Source organism: Sorghum bicolor, chromosome 4, assembly GCF_000003195.3.
Source record: "Sorghum bicolor cultivar BTx623 chromosome 4, Sorghum_bicolor_NCBIv3, whole genome shotgun sequence".
In the NCBI taxonomy this organism is placed as follows: domain Eukaryota; kingdom Viridiplantae; phylum Streptophyta; class Magnoliopsida; order Poales; family Poaceae; genus Sorghum; species Sorghum bicolor.
In genome coordinates, this window is record NC_012873.2 from 6,032,735 (window position 1) to 6,047,380 (window position 14,646).

At 43.6% G+C, this 14,646-nt stretch overlaps 3 protein-coding genes across 3 annotated transcripts; 1 reads left to right on the forward strand and 2 right to left on the reverse strand.

The window, feature by feature from the left end:
• On the reverse strand, positions 393-3,791 carry LOC8079448 (disease resistance protein RPM1). Its single transcript, XM_002453406.2, has one exon. It carries the CDS (start codon positions 3,782-3,784, stop codon positions 1,091-1,093), a length of 2,694 nt encoding a protein of 897 aa, XP_002453451.2. The 5' UTR covers positions 3,785-3,791; the 3' UTR covers positions 393-1,090.
• LOC110434582 (sodium-coupled neutral amino acid transporter 1-like) lies at positions 5,734-9,496 on the reverse strand. Its single transcript, XM_021458884.1, has 6 exons — positions 8,719-9,496; positions 7,798-8,222; positions 7,150-7,302; positions 6,864-7,067; positions 6,315-6,780; positions 5,734-6,197 (listed from the first exon to the last, which is right to left on the reverse strand). The coding sequence occupies exons 2-6, from the start codon at positions 8,207-8,209 to the stop codon at positions 6,065-6,067; spliced, it is 1,368 nt and encodes a 455-aa protein (XP_021314559.1). The 5' UTR covers positions 8,210-8,222; positions 8,719-9,496; the 3' UTR covers positions 5,734-6,064.
• On the forward strand, positions 11,159-14,188 carry LOC8079449 (E3 ubiquitin-protein ligase AIP2). The gene is made up of 2 exons (XM_002451652.2): positions 11,159-12,297; positions 13,648-14,188. Exons 1-2 carry the CDS (start codon positions 11,233-11,235, stop codon positions 13,744-13,746), a joined length of 1,164 nt encoding a protein of 387 aa, XP_002451697.1. The 5' UTR covers positions 11,159-11,232; the 3' UTR covers positions 13,747-14,188.

Below are 14,646 nucleotides of genomic sequence, written 5' to 3' on the forward strand. Positions count from 1 at the left end.
GCGGCGGCCGGCTGGTAGAAGCTCCGAAGGACGCAGCAGGAGGCAGCCCGGGGACCCCCTGCAGCCGCAACCGGGAGGGGGGGGGGGGGGGGGGGCGCCGCCCAGGTTGGCCGATGGGTAGCTCCTCCAGTGTGGCTAGGTATTAGTTTTATTTCTGTTTCCAATAGCCTCTTCTCCATCTGAGCGCTTATTCCACTTTGCGACTACGGTTTTAGTAGTCTTCCTTTTAATCCATTGCTATGCTTAGCCATTTTCTTATGAAAGTTGGCTAAATAGCTGGCCCTTAATCTATTCTTTTTTAAGATAATAAAGGAGCATAATCCTTTTTCTTTTTATTGATATTTCTTTGGCTTAATGGGTAATTATTTGTTATCATTGGGGGCATTGCTTCTTCCAATCTAGAGGGTTGAATTTGCACCAAAGGAAACCATAAATTTCATATACAATAGAAATCATTGTCAAGCAAGGAAATGCAATGTGGTTGGGTGTTTGGATCTGTGGCAACGGCAACTCTGTGATGGCAAGAATTTTCCTTGCTATATGAGGCTAGCCAATTTGGCTCTCCCACCCTGGCAAGGTAATGCTAGCCTGGCGAGGCGAGGCAAGCTAAGGAACTAAACTGGGCCTTATTATCTTGGAAATATTTGGGGGAAAGACAATGGTATGGTAAGGTTAGCAAGATTGATGAAAATTGACTTGTGGAGATAAAATTTTATAATGTGAATGCTACATTATAGTTTTCCTGTGGGAAACTCAAGTGGCATGGACATTGAGCAGGTTCTCTTTAGGGATTGGGATGAGATGTTTCATACTTACAGCAAATGAACAACTACTACAATATACTGTATATAGACAAACAATATTCTCACAACAAATGCACAGCTATAATATACTGTGGTAACAAACAATATTTTGGCACCTCATTGTCAGCACTACATGAACAAACTATATAAAACAAAATTCCTGTATATATGAGCATTGAGATTTGGAGGAAACATAACAGACAAGAATAAGTACATATCTTAGCTGGTAAATATCAGTAATACCATGACTAGCAGTAACTAATGACTGATCAACCAATTACTTTTTCTCACACGCGTATTTCTTTGACATGGTGCAGCTTCATCCTCCAATTGTCTCTTTCCCACTCTACCTTGAATTCAGGGGGCTGCATCGAGACATTAAGCTTTCTGAGGGATGAAACAAGCTCCAAACCTTTAGGAACTTCCTTGAGAGACGTTAGAGACAAGAGAAGCAGCACTTCAAGCCTGACAAGCGCACCTTCCTCAATAAATAGCCTCTTTACTCGATCCAGGTTCTCCATGTAAAGGGTTTTTAGCTGAGGAAACCATCCCGCATGTAGTATTATATCCTCAGCCCAGCATTCCTTGCGGATGCTCAAGAATATCAGATTTGGCATGCTCAAGGAGATTGAGGACAGTGGATCGGCATTATTTTTGCAGAAGCTTAGTGTCAGATATTTGATGTTGATACCATACTCACAGAACACGGGTCCCCTGAAGGCCTCATTGTCCCAGCATCCTCTGATAATGAGTTTTTCTAATTGTGTATGTCTAGGATTGAAAGCATCAAAATTCAGAGGTTCATCTAGATTGTTGGCGCTGATGAGCAAGTTATACAGGTGGTGCATGTTTGAGATAGATGCAAACAGTGTTGCACAGTCAGCACGCCGCACATTCTCAACACATAGAAGCCTCAACTCAGGTAGTTGTTTCAATAGCTCCACTGATTTCTTGGTTGCTTCAACAGTCTTGAGAGTTTGCAGCTCTACCAAATCAAAAATTCCGTCTGGAAACTTCACACCTTGAAAGTAGCGTAAATGCTGCTGTTTTGTATCAGCCAATTTCTCAGCAAATATGTGCCTCAGTTTCTTGAGCCTGGATACTTCTCTTGGCAGAGTTTCAATGCCAGTTGACTTCAGGTCCAGAGTTTCCAAATTCGAAAGCCTTTTAATTGATCTTGGAAGGGACTTAACACGCGTTCTCCTCAGGCAAAGGTAGCGCAAGTTGAACAAATCCCCAATATTATCTGGGATCTTGTCAATGTGTGAGTCTCGCATCTCCAGAACAGAAAGGTATTTATACTTGGAAATCAGTAAGCACAGCAACTGGTCATTTGCTACTGCACTGGTTGCGATGAATGTTCGAAGGTGTGGAAGATCCATTCTTGATCTAATCAGCTGATTCACCTGATTTGAGTTTGACAATAATAATCGACGAACATCGTCCTTGTTCTCATGTACCAGATTGGTTATTTCTGCCAGACCAAATCTTTCCTTCCTAGAAAATGAGAGAGCCAATTCTCGCACAATGCCATGCATCCTGCAGGTTACTACTCTGCCAATCTCATCGTTCTCCACAAGTTGCAGCATGCTTTGATGGATCAACTCAGTGAAGTAGCCATCTGCAACCTCCTCCAATGTACTTTGCCCTCTGTGTGAAACAAAACCCTCGACTATCCATAGCTTGACAAGCTGCTCACGTGTGAAAAGATAATCTTGTGGGAACATGCTGCAATACAAAAAACAGTTCTTGAGGTGTCTTGGCAGGTACGTGAAGCTTATGCTTAGTGCACTTCTTACTTTGCCTAGGCTAGGGTTGTCCTCCAACTCACATTTAAACTGATTATCCATTCTTCTCCATGTTATCTCGTCTGGTTCTTGTACAGTTAGTACATTTCCTATTGCATTAATTGCAAGTGGCAAGCCTCCACACTTGCTCACAATCTGCCTAGATAATTCATTGAGATGAGAAGGGCACTCCATGTTGCTATTCTGAAAAGTCCTTCTACAAAATAGTTCAAATGCATCATCACTGCTGAGTGGCTTAAGCTTCATCTTGTACATTTCTTGAGCCAGTGAAGCAACATCATTATTCCTAGTTGTGATAATTATCCGACTGCCTTTGTGGTCATCCATTAATAGGTCAGACAACTCGTTAAAAGCTCTTGTATCCCAAACATCATCGAGTACAATCAAGTACCTCTTATTTGACAACACTCCCCTTAATGTATCATTGAGCTTGTTATAGTGCATAGTGCCAAGGTCGGCAGGAATTTTGCCTTGGTCCTCATTTAACTCCTGAATCAACTGCCTCAATGTAACAATAATGCCATAGTTATGTGATATTGCAATCCATGCATAACAATCAAAACTTTTTCGTTCCATCTCCAAATCATATACCTTCCTGACAAGGGTAGTTTTGCCTAGTCCACCAAAACCCCACACTGATATTACTACAAGATTGGTTTCCTTGGGATCTAGCCATTCGCGCAGCAGTTCCATGTCTTCCTTCATGCCAACAATGCCCTCTACTTTAATGGCATGAGGGTTCTCACTATTTGTTGGGGATTGAACTTGAGTGTTGTTACTTGTGTTATCAAGTAACTCATTGAACATTTCTCTGTAGTCTCTTTTGAGCTGTGACAGGTGTTTGATCTCTTCCTCAATGTCTTTCATTCCTGAAGCAATGCCGTGAAAAATATTTGCATAGTAGGTTGTGTGTACCACCCTCTTGAAATAGCCTTCTTCCTGTAAGAGAGTGATGTTATAACAGTAGTCATCTATTATGTCCTCAACACAATATGCAACCTTCCGCACCCTCACTATCCAGCCTTCAAGAACTTTATTGCTGTAGATTTTTGACCCAACTTGGCTTAAGAAATGATGAATCATGTCCAATTCCCTCTCGATGCGTTTTGCAGTCCGTGTTAAATCTGGCGATGGTGTGGCTTCTTTCTTTACGAGAGACTGCAGTGATGCCATTCCAAAAGAGGTAACAAGTTTGCTAAGAGCTAGGACTACTGCTGCCTCTGCCATATTTTGTCTTCTTCACTAATGATGTGGTCTTTTGGATATGCTAGTTTACTCAACCAGATTTCACCTTCATTTATGTTCTTCACTGATCCTGTCGAATACAATATAAATTTCAGCTTTTGAGTGCATTAGTGACCGACTATCCATATTGAATGTATGTTATCACTTATTCCAACTTACCCCCAGCTAGATATCCATATTGAATGTATTTTATCACTTATTCTAACTTACCCCACGCCATATGTAATATATCATAAGCTTGTTAGATGAACTTTAGATCTTCAGGTGAAGGAAGGACACTAAATTGTGTCTATTATAAATTCACATAGCATGCTACATAATGATATGCATGCGATACATAACTTAACATGTGAGTTGCCATCAACATTAGGAGATATAGAATAATTTTAACTTGTTAAACATGGTAGTGTTTGTAAATCTTGTAGGAGTAAAGCTCTACTCTGGAATAATTCAGGGTCATGTTTAGTTCCATTCAAAATGCAGAATTTATTGCCCTCATGAGGGCCTCATGAGGCTCTTTTGGGTTTTTTTGGCCTCTTGAGGCCAAAATCCAAAATGGAGAATAACTACCTTTTTGCCAAAAAAAATTGCATGGTGTTTAGTTCCATTTTGCAAAATAATGAACCAAAACCTAATTTTTTTTTGGAATATGAAGGGAACTAAACACCCACTATGTTTACTGCAAAGTTTTGTTTTCGCATAAGTAACTTGATGCTACAACTATATCAAAGCAAGGTACCTGGTGATAGCATTTCAGTTATATAATGCCTTAGCTGCTTTTATTTTGTATTTATCGATGATGATATCTTCAATGCATTTGCAAAAGCGAAGGCAGATGAACTAAAATCATGTTGTATGCCTCACACACAGATTGAGATGTTCCCCGCGACCACGAAATAAATAGACAAGGAACACAACTGAATCCTGCATACATCTTGAATGAGATTGCGCACCTTACGTGATGGAAGATCCCGAAGGGAAGAGCACAGAGCTAAAGACGAAATTCAGTGGCGTGTTGTGAATTTTCGAGTTCAGTACTGGACCCATGAAGAAATATATACAAGCATCAGGTATTCAAGTCAAGGCATCCTTCTATGCGTTGGAGGTTCGGAACAGAAGAAAAAAAAACGTGTTACGTGTTTACAGATACAGAATGATCGAACCAACATAGACTCAGTCAATCAGGACCGTTTGGAAACTTTGAACGGTTATTTATTCCTTCCGTCGTGACGTTTGGGCAGGAAACACGAGGTCTAAGGTCAAATTTGCGTGTTCTGTAGGACACGGCGACGTCTGAAAAGAGGCCTTTCCATCAAGGGGGTGAGTCACGACCAGATTTTGCATAAATCATTTTTGGAAGAGATGGTTGATTAGCAACGATTGAAGAAAAAAAAAATGAAATTGAGTTAGGGCTCGTTCGGTTAGAATGGAACAGTATGGGCTGAGCCTTTACAGGTGCCACCGAACCAACAACTTAGCAACATCGTGTTCGTCCTCTCAAAACAACAGATTCTTAAATCACTTTATTCTTGCCCACTGCGAATTCCATTCTTTGCAAGAATCTGCCAAACACACGCAAGTAGGTAACTTTGATTAGCTAAATGGTCCCTCCCGGCAGATATAAAAGTCTCCATGTTAAAGTTAGACCCTGAGACATTCTTGCTTCAAAGCTATTCAGATGCAGGATTACACGTTTATGATCGTCTGACCATCCAGTTGATGTCTCCAAATTGACGTGAGTTTCAGTTTTATATATATATCGGGAGTACTTGTTTCAGTTTGCTACTGCATCAGCTGATATAAAGCTGGATGATAGTGTCGCCAGCTGTTAGGACATTTTCTTCTCCATCTACCATGATCAACATAGTAAATTTAAATAGAAAAACAAAACACAAAAGCAGGGAACTATCCGTTATATATATACAGCATTTTTAGTCATCCATTACAAGATGACTGAATGAACAACCACGTGAAAAAAAAAATGTTCCACAGGTGATCATAGCACAAGTGGGCCATCCAGATGTGGAGGCGGTTTATGTTCAGAAGACTAACAAATATTTGCAACAAACCAGGTTTCTTTCAAGTGACCAAACAAAAAATATTGACCACCATGAAATCTCGTGGCACTGCTGCTCAGTAGTAGCTTAAAAAGGTCAACAATCACTCTAGACCTGTATAAAGAACTTTTCCCCTGAGGTATGATGGACTCTAGGCCTCCTGCTTCCTGTAGAAGATGTTGAGCGCATCGCTGTACAGGGCCACAGAATTGGACACCACAGCAAGCACAATCATTGTTACCGCCAAAACCTTGTCACGCTTGGTGGAAACACCATATGGATCCCTATAGAAATAAAGTAAATCAGCAAAAATACTATTAGGTCTTAAACAGCATAACTCAAGTATACCCAAAAAGCAGGGATACATAGTTATATATCACTCGATGAGGATAGCAAGTTACCTGAGTATAATCATGGCAGGAAAGATGAAACCAATAAGCACAGCAGCTGTGGCGCCAGTGAATTGGAACGCATCCCAGATGCTCGGTACGAAGATAGCAGCAAGATAAATTACAGCAATGAGCGAGATGGTGATAATGGTGAACCTCTTGTTGTCATGGGAAATGTGCCTTGCGGTGGGAAAGAGTAATCCATCCAGGTTGAGCCTAAGGGCAAAGAAGACTATAGGAAAGACAAGCATGATATGGACAACATAGCTCACTCTCACTATGTCATTGAAGACAGAGCTGAATGGAATGCGAAGGTCAGAATCGAAATTGGCAAGCACATCAGCCAAGGTAGCCTCGCCGAAGAGGAGATATGCAAAGAAGCTTGTTGCAATGTAAACACTTGAGCAGAGTCCCAGTGAAGTTTGTACAATTGGTTTAATTTGGGTCTTGTCCTCCAGCTCATTATCAATGCTGTGAACTGTAAAATCACAAAAAACATACATTTAGTAATACAGAAACAAATGACAAACAGAAAACCAAGTGGACAGTAGGAGGACGCACCATTGTAGTGGCAGATGTAGGCAGTGACAAGAACAGGCACAGCTGTAAACAGTTTCCAGACAGAACTAACTCCATCTATCTCAGGAAAGAGTTTGGGGATCTCCACAGTTCCTTGGATGAGTCTGACAATAGCAACCCCAGCAGTGATTACAACAAAAACCACAGCAAGAGCAACTGATAGTGCAGATGTGTATCTCAATGAATCTGTGGCCAAAGAAGTAACAGTAAGTAAAGGGGTCCCATAAGTAAAAATGGCATATTTTTGGTCAATGGACAACATGCTTACCCAGACGCTTAAAGCTCACCAATGGAGCAAATACAACAAGAGTTGTAGTGAGGAGTACAATGGGACGAGAATTCCACATATGAGGTCCAAACCACCCCTCAAATACACCACTGTGATGAACACCTGTTGATGATGTTCCTGATAGGACATCGCCTAGATAAAAAAATGAACGAACAGTATCAGTAGTAGTCCACATGGTCTGATCCAGGGGATAATAAGTAATTCCTAAAGGAACAGTGGCCACTTCATACACTTTATTCTCATGAGCATAATCATGAAAATCAGATCGTTACAACGTTTGGAGATATAAATGAACAATTATATTAGCATGGTATAAACAAAGAAAACCAAACTCAACAGAGAAAAAGGTAACTTAAAAATTAAGCCAAACGAAGATGAAGAATAGATTGTAATATATTTTCATTTCAAAGCAGGGGATCAACCTAATAAACATAGTTATTGTCATAACTCATAAGCTTTTTGTTCAACATGCATAGCTGTGGAACTCATGAGATTTCAAATAATTCTAGATTACACACGTTTGAGTAGCAACTTGTAGTAGTACCGAAACATACACTCCCAGGCACCGGCATTTAATATTCGAGACCACACCAAAGTAAGCATAAATGATTATGTTCAGATGCATACCAATAATAATCATGTATACAATCAATACGCCGACATTGTTTATCACCACTGATGCTTGTAGGGCAATTCTCCCCCACTGACCAAAAGTGTCACCCATCAACCACCCGTAGGATGTAATCTTGCCCTGGTGGCTGCACCTGACCAGCATGTCAATGGATGCCTCGGTGAGCAACGCCACAAGGATGATCATTAGAATACCAGGGATAAGGCCTAGCATCTTGATACTCGCAGGCAGAGCCATGATTCCAGCCCCTACAATGGTCGTCGACAGATTGAAGACCGCACCAGAGAAAGAAGCTCCATCGAACTCGTGAACCACGTCCTCCTCAGCTTTGATCGGGAGAAGCGGCGTGGTCTCATCTTGCATCGCTTTGTGCGACACATTGCTTGATGATCCATTCCCAATACCCATTTGTTTCACTCACCTGTATGTGATAAACTTCAATTAGCACATTAGAACCTTGACCTCGAATTGACATATCCTTTGCTAGTCATCTTCAACCATTATTCCTTGACTAGTTCTACATTAGATGATCAACTCCGATGTGATTTCCTATGGATTAGGGAACAGTAGTAACAATCACACAGGAAGTTTCAGTGATTTTCACATCACTATGGAGTGCTAATTTGACCTTAGAGCCATGCACATGATAACTCACAGAATTAAGGTGTGCTAAAATCTAGCTTTTCTAATTCATACAGCCACTTGCTAATAAGACATTGCTACACATCATCTAGAAATGATCTTATTATCCCCTTAACCCAAACAGGTTCACTAAATTTCTCTTCCGCAAAAAGGAAAATGCTGGGATCGGCTCTTAGGCAGATAACCCAAATGCCAAGCAGCGAATTCCAACAGTAGCACGATTTCACATCAAGCGCTCTAATAGATGGACACACGAGAGGGAGGAAAGAACATACCTTTCAAGAACCCCAAATCTTTTTTCCTCAACTCAAGACCAAAAGCCTGAACAAATCCAGCAGCGCAAACTAAACTAAACCAAAGAGAGGACAACTTGTACTTGCACAGAGAGGAAGCTCCCTCCTCCTCGCCTCCGGTCTTCTTATAGGCGAACGCCGGACCGGGTAGGTGAATGATATCAGACAGTATTATTATTATGATACAATATCTCTCCTCCGCCTTGCCGCCCCGGTTCGCCGCGGCCCCGTCCCTTTCCGAGGAAAAGGCCCAACTTTCCAGCTCAGGTTGCGTCCCTGTCTTGGCTTCCTTCCTTCCCTCCGCAGGGCAGGATCAATGCCGCCGCCGCGGTGCCGGTTGACGCGGCCGGTCTTTACTTGCCCTTTTCTATTAATTTCCTTTTGCTTGCCGGATTGGATTGCTCCTGGCTGGCCGGTTGCGTGCGGCGCTGCCTTTCTTGGACGGAAAAAAAATGCCTGTCCGGCCGGACTGGCCTGGCCTTATCCACGGTGAGAGGCGGGCGGCGGCGGTGGGCGACCGGTGGCCTAGATAACGACGAGCGCGGTATGTGGTGTGGCTGAGAGCGATGGATCTGCGGCAGAGGTCGGTGGAGACTGTTGTTGAGGATGATGGTGATTATGGGTGGATGATTCTGTTGGCGGTGGGTTTTATCCCAAGAGAGACGAAACGGGAGCGATGGGGATTCTGTTTGAGAATTCACCGGAGTCGGAGCCATTATTCCAAAGCAGTCCGTGGATGGTGGAACCGTGGAACGGTGCAAGTAAATAATAATCCCATGGAAATCTGTAATGACATCTCACCTTCACGTACTAGCCCATGCGTCTTCTTCGGCTTTCATCGAGTACAAATGCTTATTGATAAAATGATTCTCCTCTGTTATTATCCTCCGCGGGCGTTTGGGATCCGAGTGTTTCTCCTCAGCCTCCTTGCGTGCACGCTGAAATGACGATTGAATTATTTATCTATTATTAAAAAATTATTTAAAGCGCAGTCAATATTAGACACAATTGTTAATAATAAAGTCCTAATAAACACTAATTGTATTTGGTCTAGCAAGCCAAGCAAACCTATACTAAACTACCCCCTCCGTCCACAAAAGAATATAATTCTTGCTTTTTGAGAAATCAAACAATTCGAACTTTGATTTTAAATTTATAAGAAAAAATAATAATCTTTACAATACAAAATAAGTATTGTTATATTAGTTATCGAATATTTTTTTTGTAATAAATTCATTTGAATATAGAAATATTAATACTATTTATTATCAGTTAAACTTGAGTCAATTTGACTAACATGTATCTCATAATTGTATTCTTTTTGCGTAAGAAAAAAGGTAGAATTTAAGCTAACAAACAAAGCACCCTAAAGCATAACAAGAACGGCGCGACAAGCAAGCTACTACACAGTCTAGAAAGTAGAAGCTAGAACATCTAAACTACTCACTAACACTAGCAATTAACAAAACTAGGAGCACAAGAGATACTCAACACACACAAAGGCAAACGATCTAGAGAGCTGAGTAACTTACACAAGCATCTCACCTAGAGTGACGTAACAAACTTTTTCCCCATGGTTTGGTTGTTTGCTAGCAACCAGTGCGCGGAGCATGGGGATTAAACAAGTAGGGGCTAGATTGTTTTGTACAAATTAATGTATAGGAAAATTTTTGTTGCTTTAGTTTGTTTTATTATTATCTTGTCTTACTTAAAATTAGTGGTTGCGTATAGCAAAGAAAAGATTAGCATTCTATCAAATATCAACCTTTGTTTCTACTTTAATTAGCATATCTATATTGTAGAATAACTACTGCATGGTAAAGTGTTGCAAATAGGGGGGGGCAATGGCCCAGTTTCGCCTCTGAGGCGCTCCGCCAGTGCTAGCAACCTAACTTACATACCTGTTGTGGCATGTTTAATGATCGCTGCTCCTCCACTAACTCAATACATCCTTTGAAATCGGTTCTGATGTGGGTGCAAGTATATAAACCGTCTCGATCGCGAGGTACACTAACATCCACGAATCCATTATAATCACTCTTTGCTAATCTTCGATGTGATGAGTGTAAGAACCCCTCACAAATCCTCCATCGGAGTTCCAATACAACCTCCACGCGATGCTCGATAGTGCAACCAACCGATCTAGGTGACGGCAACCACCTATAGTTAATAGTAACGGTTAAAGATAAAACAAACACCTATCCAAGCACCAATATGCACGTCTTGCACGACCGTAGGTAGGCCAGGCGGCAAACGACCGATTTTTTTTTCGGCGTATCATTCTCTGCAGGCTGACTCGCTCGCTCCTTTTGCGTCACCGGGGCCAAGCACAAATGGGCTCGAGTCGGCCCACTTACCAAGGCCAGGCGGCCCAGGCCCATTCCAACTTTCCTATGTCTCAAAAGCAACCGGTTCTCACACCCTTTTTCATCTCAAGAGAGAGAGAGAGAGAAAAAACTAACAAAAAAGGTCTCTTCCGCCATCGCCTCCTTGCCAATGGCGGGTTTCACCGGCGACGACCCCTTCGGCTTCGACTACGACTTCGGGGACGACGGCGACAACGGCCCGTTCTGCTACGACCCATTCGAAGACTACGGTGTCGGTGGGGACGAAGGCGAGGGGCTAATCGGCGGCCCCTTCGCGCTCGACTACGGAGACGGCGGGGAGTACTGCATCTCAGGTTTCGCCTTACGCGACGGCGATGAAGACGACGGAGGCCACGTCCTCGTGGGAGAGGAACAGGGGCAGGCGCGCCTGTCCTCCCACGACGAACCCATTCTCGAAACCCTAGGCCGCTCATTCGACTCCGACGGAGGCCTCAGCCAATTCTACCCCCACCTTGTTTCCGCATTGGAACTCGTCGAGGATACCTCCGAGGAGGAGGAGGAGGAGGCGATGATCTCCGGAAATGCCCGGGGCGGTGGAGGGTCTGAATTCGAGCGGGGGGCGGTCGTTGAGGAGCCTGCCGACGACGACGACGGTGGGATCGGGCTCGTGCTTGGCCGCCTGGGCGGGTTGACCCTCGATCCGCGGCCGGTCGTTGGTGGCTTCGAGGGCCTGGTGGACGCCGTTGAGGAGGCCACCAGCGAGGACGACATGGGCGAGGTGGGTCATGTGGGTGGGCTCATGCTCAGCGGGTTCGACCTCGTCGCGCCACAGGCCGTCACGCGGCCCTTCCGGATGGTGGTGGGTGGCGAGGACACCGACTCTGACGACGCCGACTGGAACCTCGTCGATGTGCTCGCGGGGCGCGTCGGGGAGGCTGCACGGCGGCTGCCGGCATCCCGTGCGGTGGTGGACGGCTTACCGGAGGTTGCGCTCAGCGATGAGGAGGCCTCGCACGGCTGCGCTGTGTGCAAGGATGGCATTGCTGCGGGGCAGAGTGTCCTCAGGCTCCCCTGCAGGCACTACTTCCATGGAGAGTGCATCCGCCCGTGGCTTGCCATCAGGAACACTTGCCCTGTGTGCCGATTTGAGCTCCCAACGGGTGATGCTGATCATGATTGGCGACGGAGCAGGACTGGTGTGGTGTCTGTGGCGCAACAGAGCGCACCAGCGCAGGTATGTTCGTAAGTCATGCATTTCTTAGTAATATGATCTACTGACTCACTTATTGGCTTGCTTGTTCCAAACGAATGCTTCTAGTTCAGGAAGTAACTATCCACTAAAAAACGGAGGGGGCAACAATATGGTCATATGGATTCTGATTATTTCCATGTCCAAAATTAAAATGTACAAGCTATGACCTTTTCATAGCAGTGCAGTGCGTATAAGGCCACCAAAAGCTCATATAGGAACTGGGTAAAGCACAAAAAAGAACTTTATAAGGAACCAAGGATTCAGAAAGCTTATGCATGAGCAGCAAAACCACAATTGTTATCAAACCACCTAGCAAAAGGTGAGCATGAGTTCCTGTGGTGGTTACTGTATGCTTGCAGGCAGACTTTTCTACAGTGCGTCTTGTAATTGAAAGGGGGTTTGAAGGAACGGGTGACAATTTGTATGCCTATGCAGTTGGAAACTCATGGTTGCTGCATCTGCTAGAGAAACAATCATTACTGTTGTTTCAAGCTCCATCTGCTTGAGAGCATCCTAAAGTCTTAACTTAAATCACCTAGCTTTTAGGTTGAAAATTATCACATCACCAAACAGTCACTTTTGATTTATCTATTCAGCTTCAGCAGCTTTTTTGAGGTCCTCAATGCCATCAGTGCTATCTTTATTGGGATATGATGAGCCTTTTAGTTCCCTTTGTACTGTTCTCTGCTTTCCCAATGGACCAATTTTGAATAATTAGATCATGTACCATGTTAAGGACTGTGGTCAATAGTTTATTCTCCCATCATTTTATCCCTTGATTTCTAGCGGTATGACCCAAGAAGCAGAGACAACTGAGCATCACTTATTTGCATGTCGGTACTGTCACGGTGCTATTTCAAGAGACGTGGAATCATGATCGCATCATGTCAGCCGATCCCATTTGGCTTTTCTGCATCAGGATTCTGCATTGACACTCTGCAGCAAAATATCAGCATTGTGCATTTTCTAATTTTGTACATATCTAATTGTTGTAATACATATTTATCTTATTTGGATTTCATCTTGCAAGTTTTGAAATGGCTAGAGTTGAATATGTGCAGACAGTCAAACATGATGTGGTGTGTCGTGTTACAGGGAATTTTTTGTTAGGCATTTAGTGTTTTTTTTGGGCTAAATCTTACCAAGGCGAGTATTTTGCTGCTCCCTTGCAGCACTGGGGTAGATTTCAAAATATTCTATCCAATATGGTGCCTATGTTGATTTCATCACTTGTAGTCAGTTCTGTCTTCCACATTTGCTAAGGCTCCTTTGATGATTTAATTAATTAATTTTTACTACGGTGCTGTGATCTGACGAATCTTATATTGATAGAGTGGAGGCCCAGGCGCTGGCAGTGGATCCACAGTAGGTGCAGGAGATGATGCAACTGAATGCTCGGGAGAAAATCGACCTGAGCAAGGCACATCTTGATGAGGCGGCAGACTGACTGATGCCGGCAAACAGGATTGCAAACTAACCAACTGAAGGCGACTTCCTGTCAGCGGCACTAAGAAGATAACGTGCCAGTGTTTAACATCTGGCCACTGATCATTAACTTGTTTTTATGGCAGTGTTGTGAATTTGTTCAACCTCTGTAGCTTTGATCTACTCAGTTTCTAGTCCAAATTCAGTAGCCTTTTCACCTTCTCTTAATTTATGTTTGGAATGCTGTGCTCTAATGGGATGGGATGGGATCCCCCGGTGATGCCAGTGCCCAGTAGGCTCTGCAGAACTGAGTGAGAGATCTCTCATAAGGGAGTAGGAGCCTCCCATCATCTCAGACTCTTCATGGCATCCAATGAACTGATAAATTTCTGGAGTTTCAATTGTATAAACTCAGCCCATTCAGGTTTTGCATGCTTTTTTTTCCACATCTTTTTTCTTGTGTGAAATGTATCCGTTCACCCTTTGCCAATGTACAATAACTTGGAAACAAGAAGCATGTTATGCTGAGGAATGGCCGAATGGGAATAAAGAAAAAGCGCCGGACCAGGATGACCAGGCGCTTTTCCTCGTACTGACTCTATACAGCCCCACACAGCTTTATCTGGCCAGTGACCACGGTCAAAAGCATATGGCGGGCACATCCTAATCATCACGGGTAACCCGCGGCTTCCCAGGGCGGCGCCGCCGCCAGTGCTCGCCGGCATCGGCATCTGTGCAGCCGATTTCGCCGTGGGAGAAGCAACTGCACGGTGAACTTTGGACCTCTGGACCATGGCGCACTCGTTCCCTTCAGTTGGTGAGTTGCGGGACTAGAGTGATGACATTGGGTCTTCCTGAGGCCTGTTTGGTTCCCTTGCTAAATTTTATAGCTAAATTATTTTAGCT

Excerpts from the sequence above, each read along its gene's own strand:
- LOC8079448 (XM_002453406.2), bottom strand. The coding sequence starts at position 3,784 with ATGGCATCACTGCAGTCTCTCGTAAAGAAAGAAGCCACACCATCGCCA.
- LOC8079449 (XM_002451652.2), top strand. The coding sequence starts at position 11,233 with ATGGCGGGTTTCACCGGCGACGACCCCTTCGGCTTCGACTACGACTTC. Across the intron at positions 12,298-13,647 it reads AACAGAGCGCACCAGCGCAG|AGTGGAGGCCCAGGCGCTGG; the intron begins GTATGTTCGTAA and ends TTATATTGATAG.
- LOC110434582 (XM_021458884.1), bottom strand. The coding sequence starts at position 8,209 with ATGGGTATTGGGAATGGATCATCAAGCAATGTGTCGCACAAAGCGATG. Across the intron at positions 7,303-7,797 it reads TGTATACATGATTATTATTG|GCGATGTCCTATCAGGAACA; the intron begins GTATGCATCTGA and ends TTTTTTATCTAG. Across the intron at positions 7,068-7,149 it reads GGTGAGCTTTAAGCGTCTGG|ATTCATTGAGATACACATCT; the intron begins GTAAGCATGTTG and ends CTTTGGCCACAG.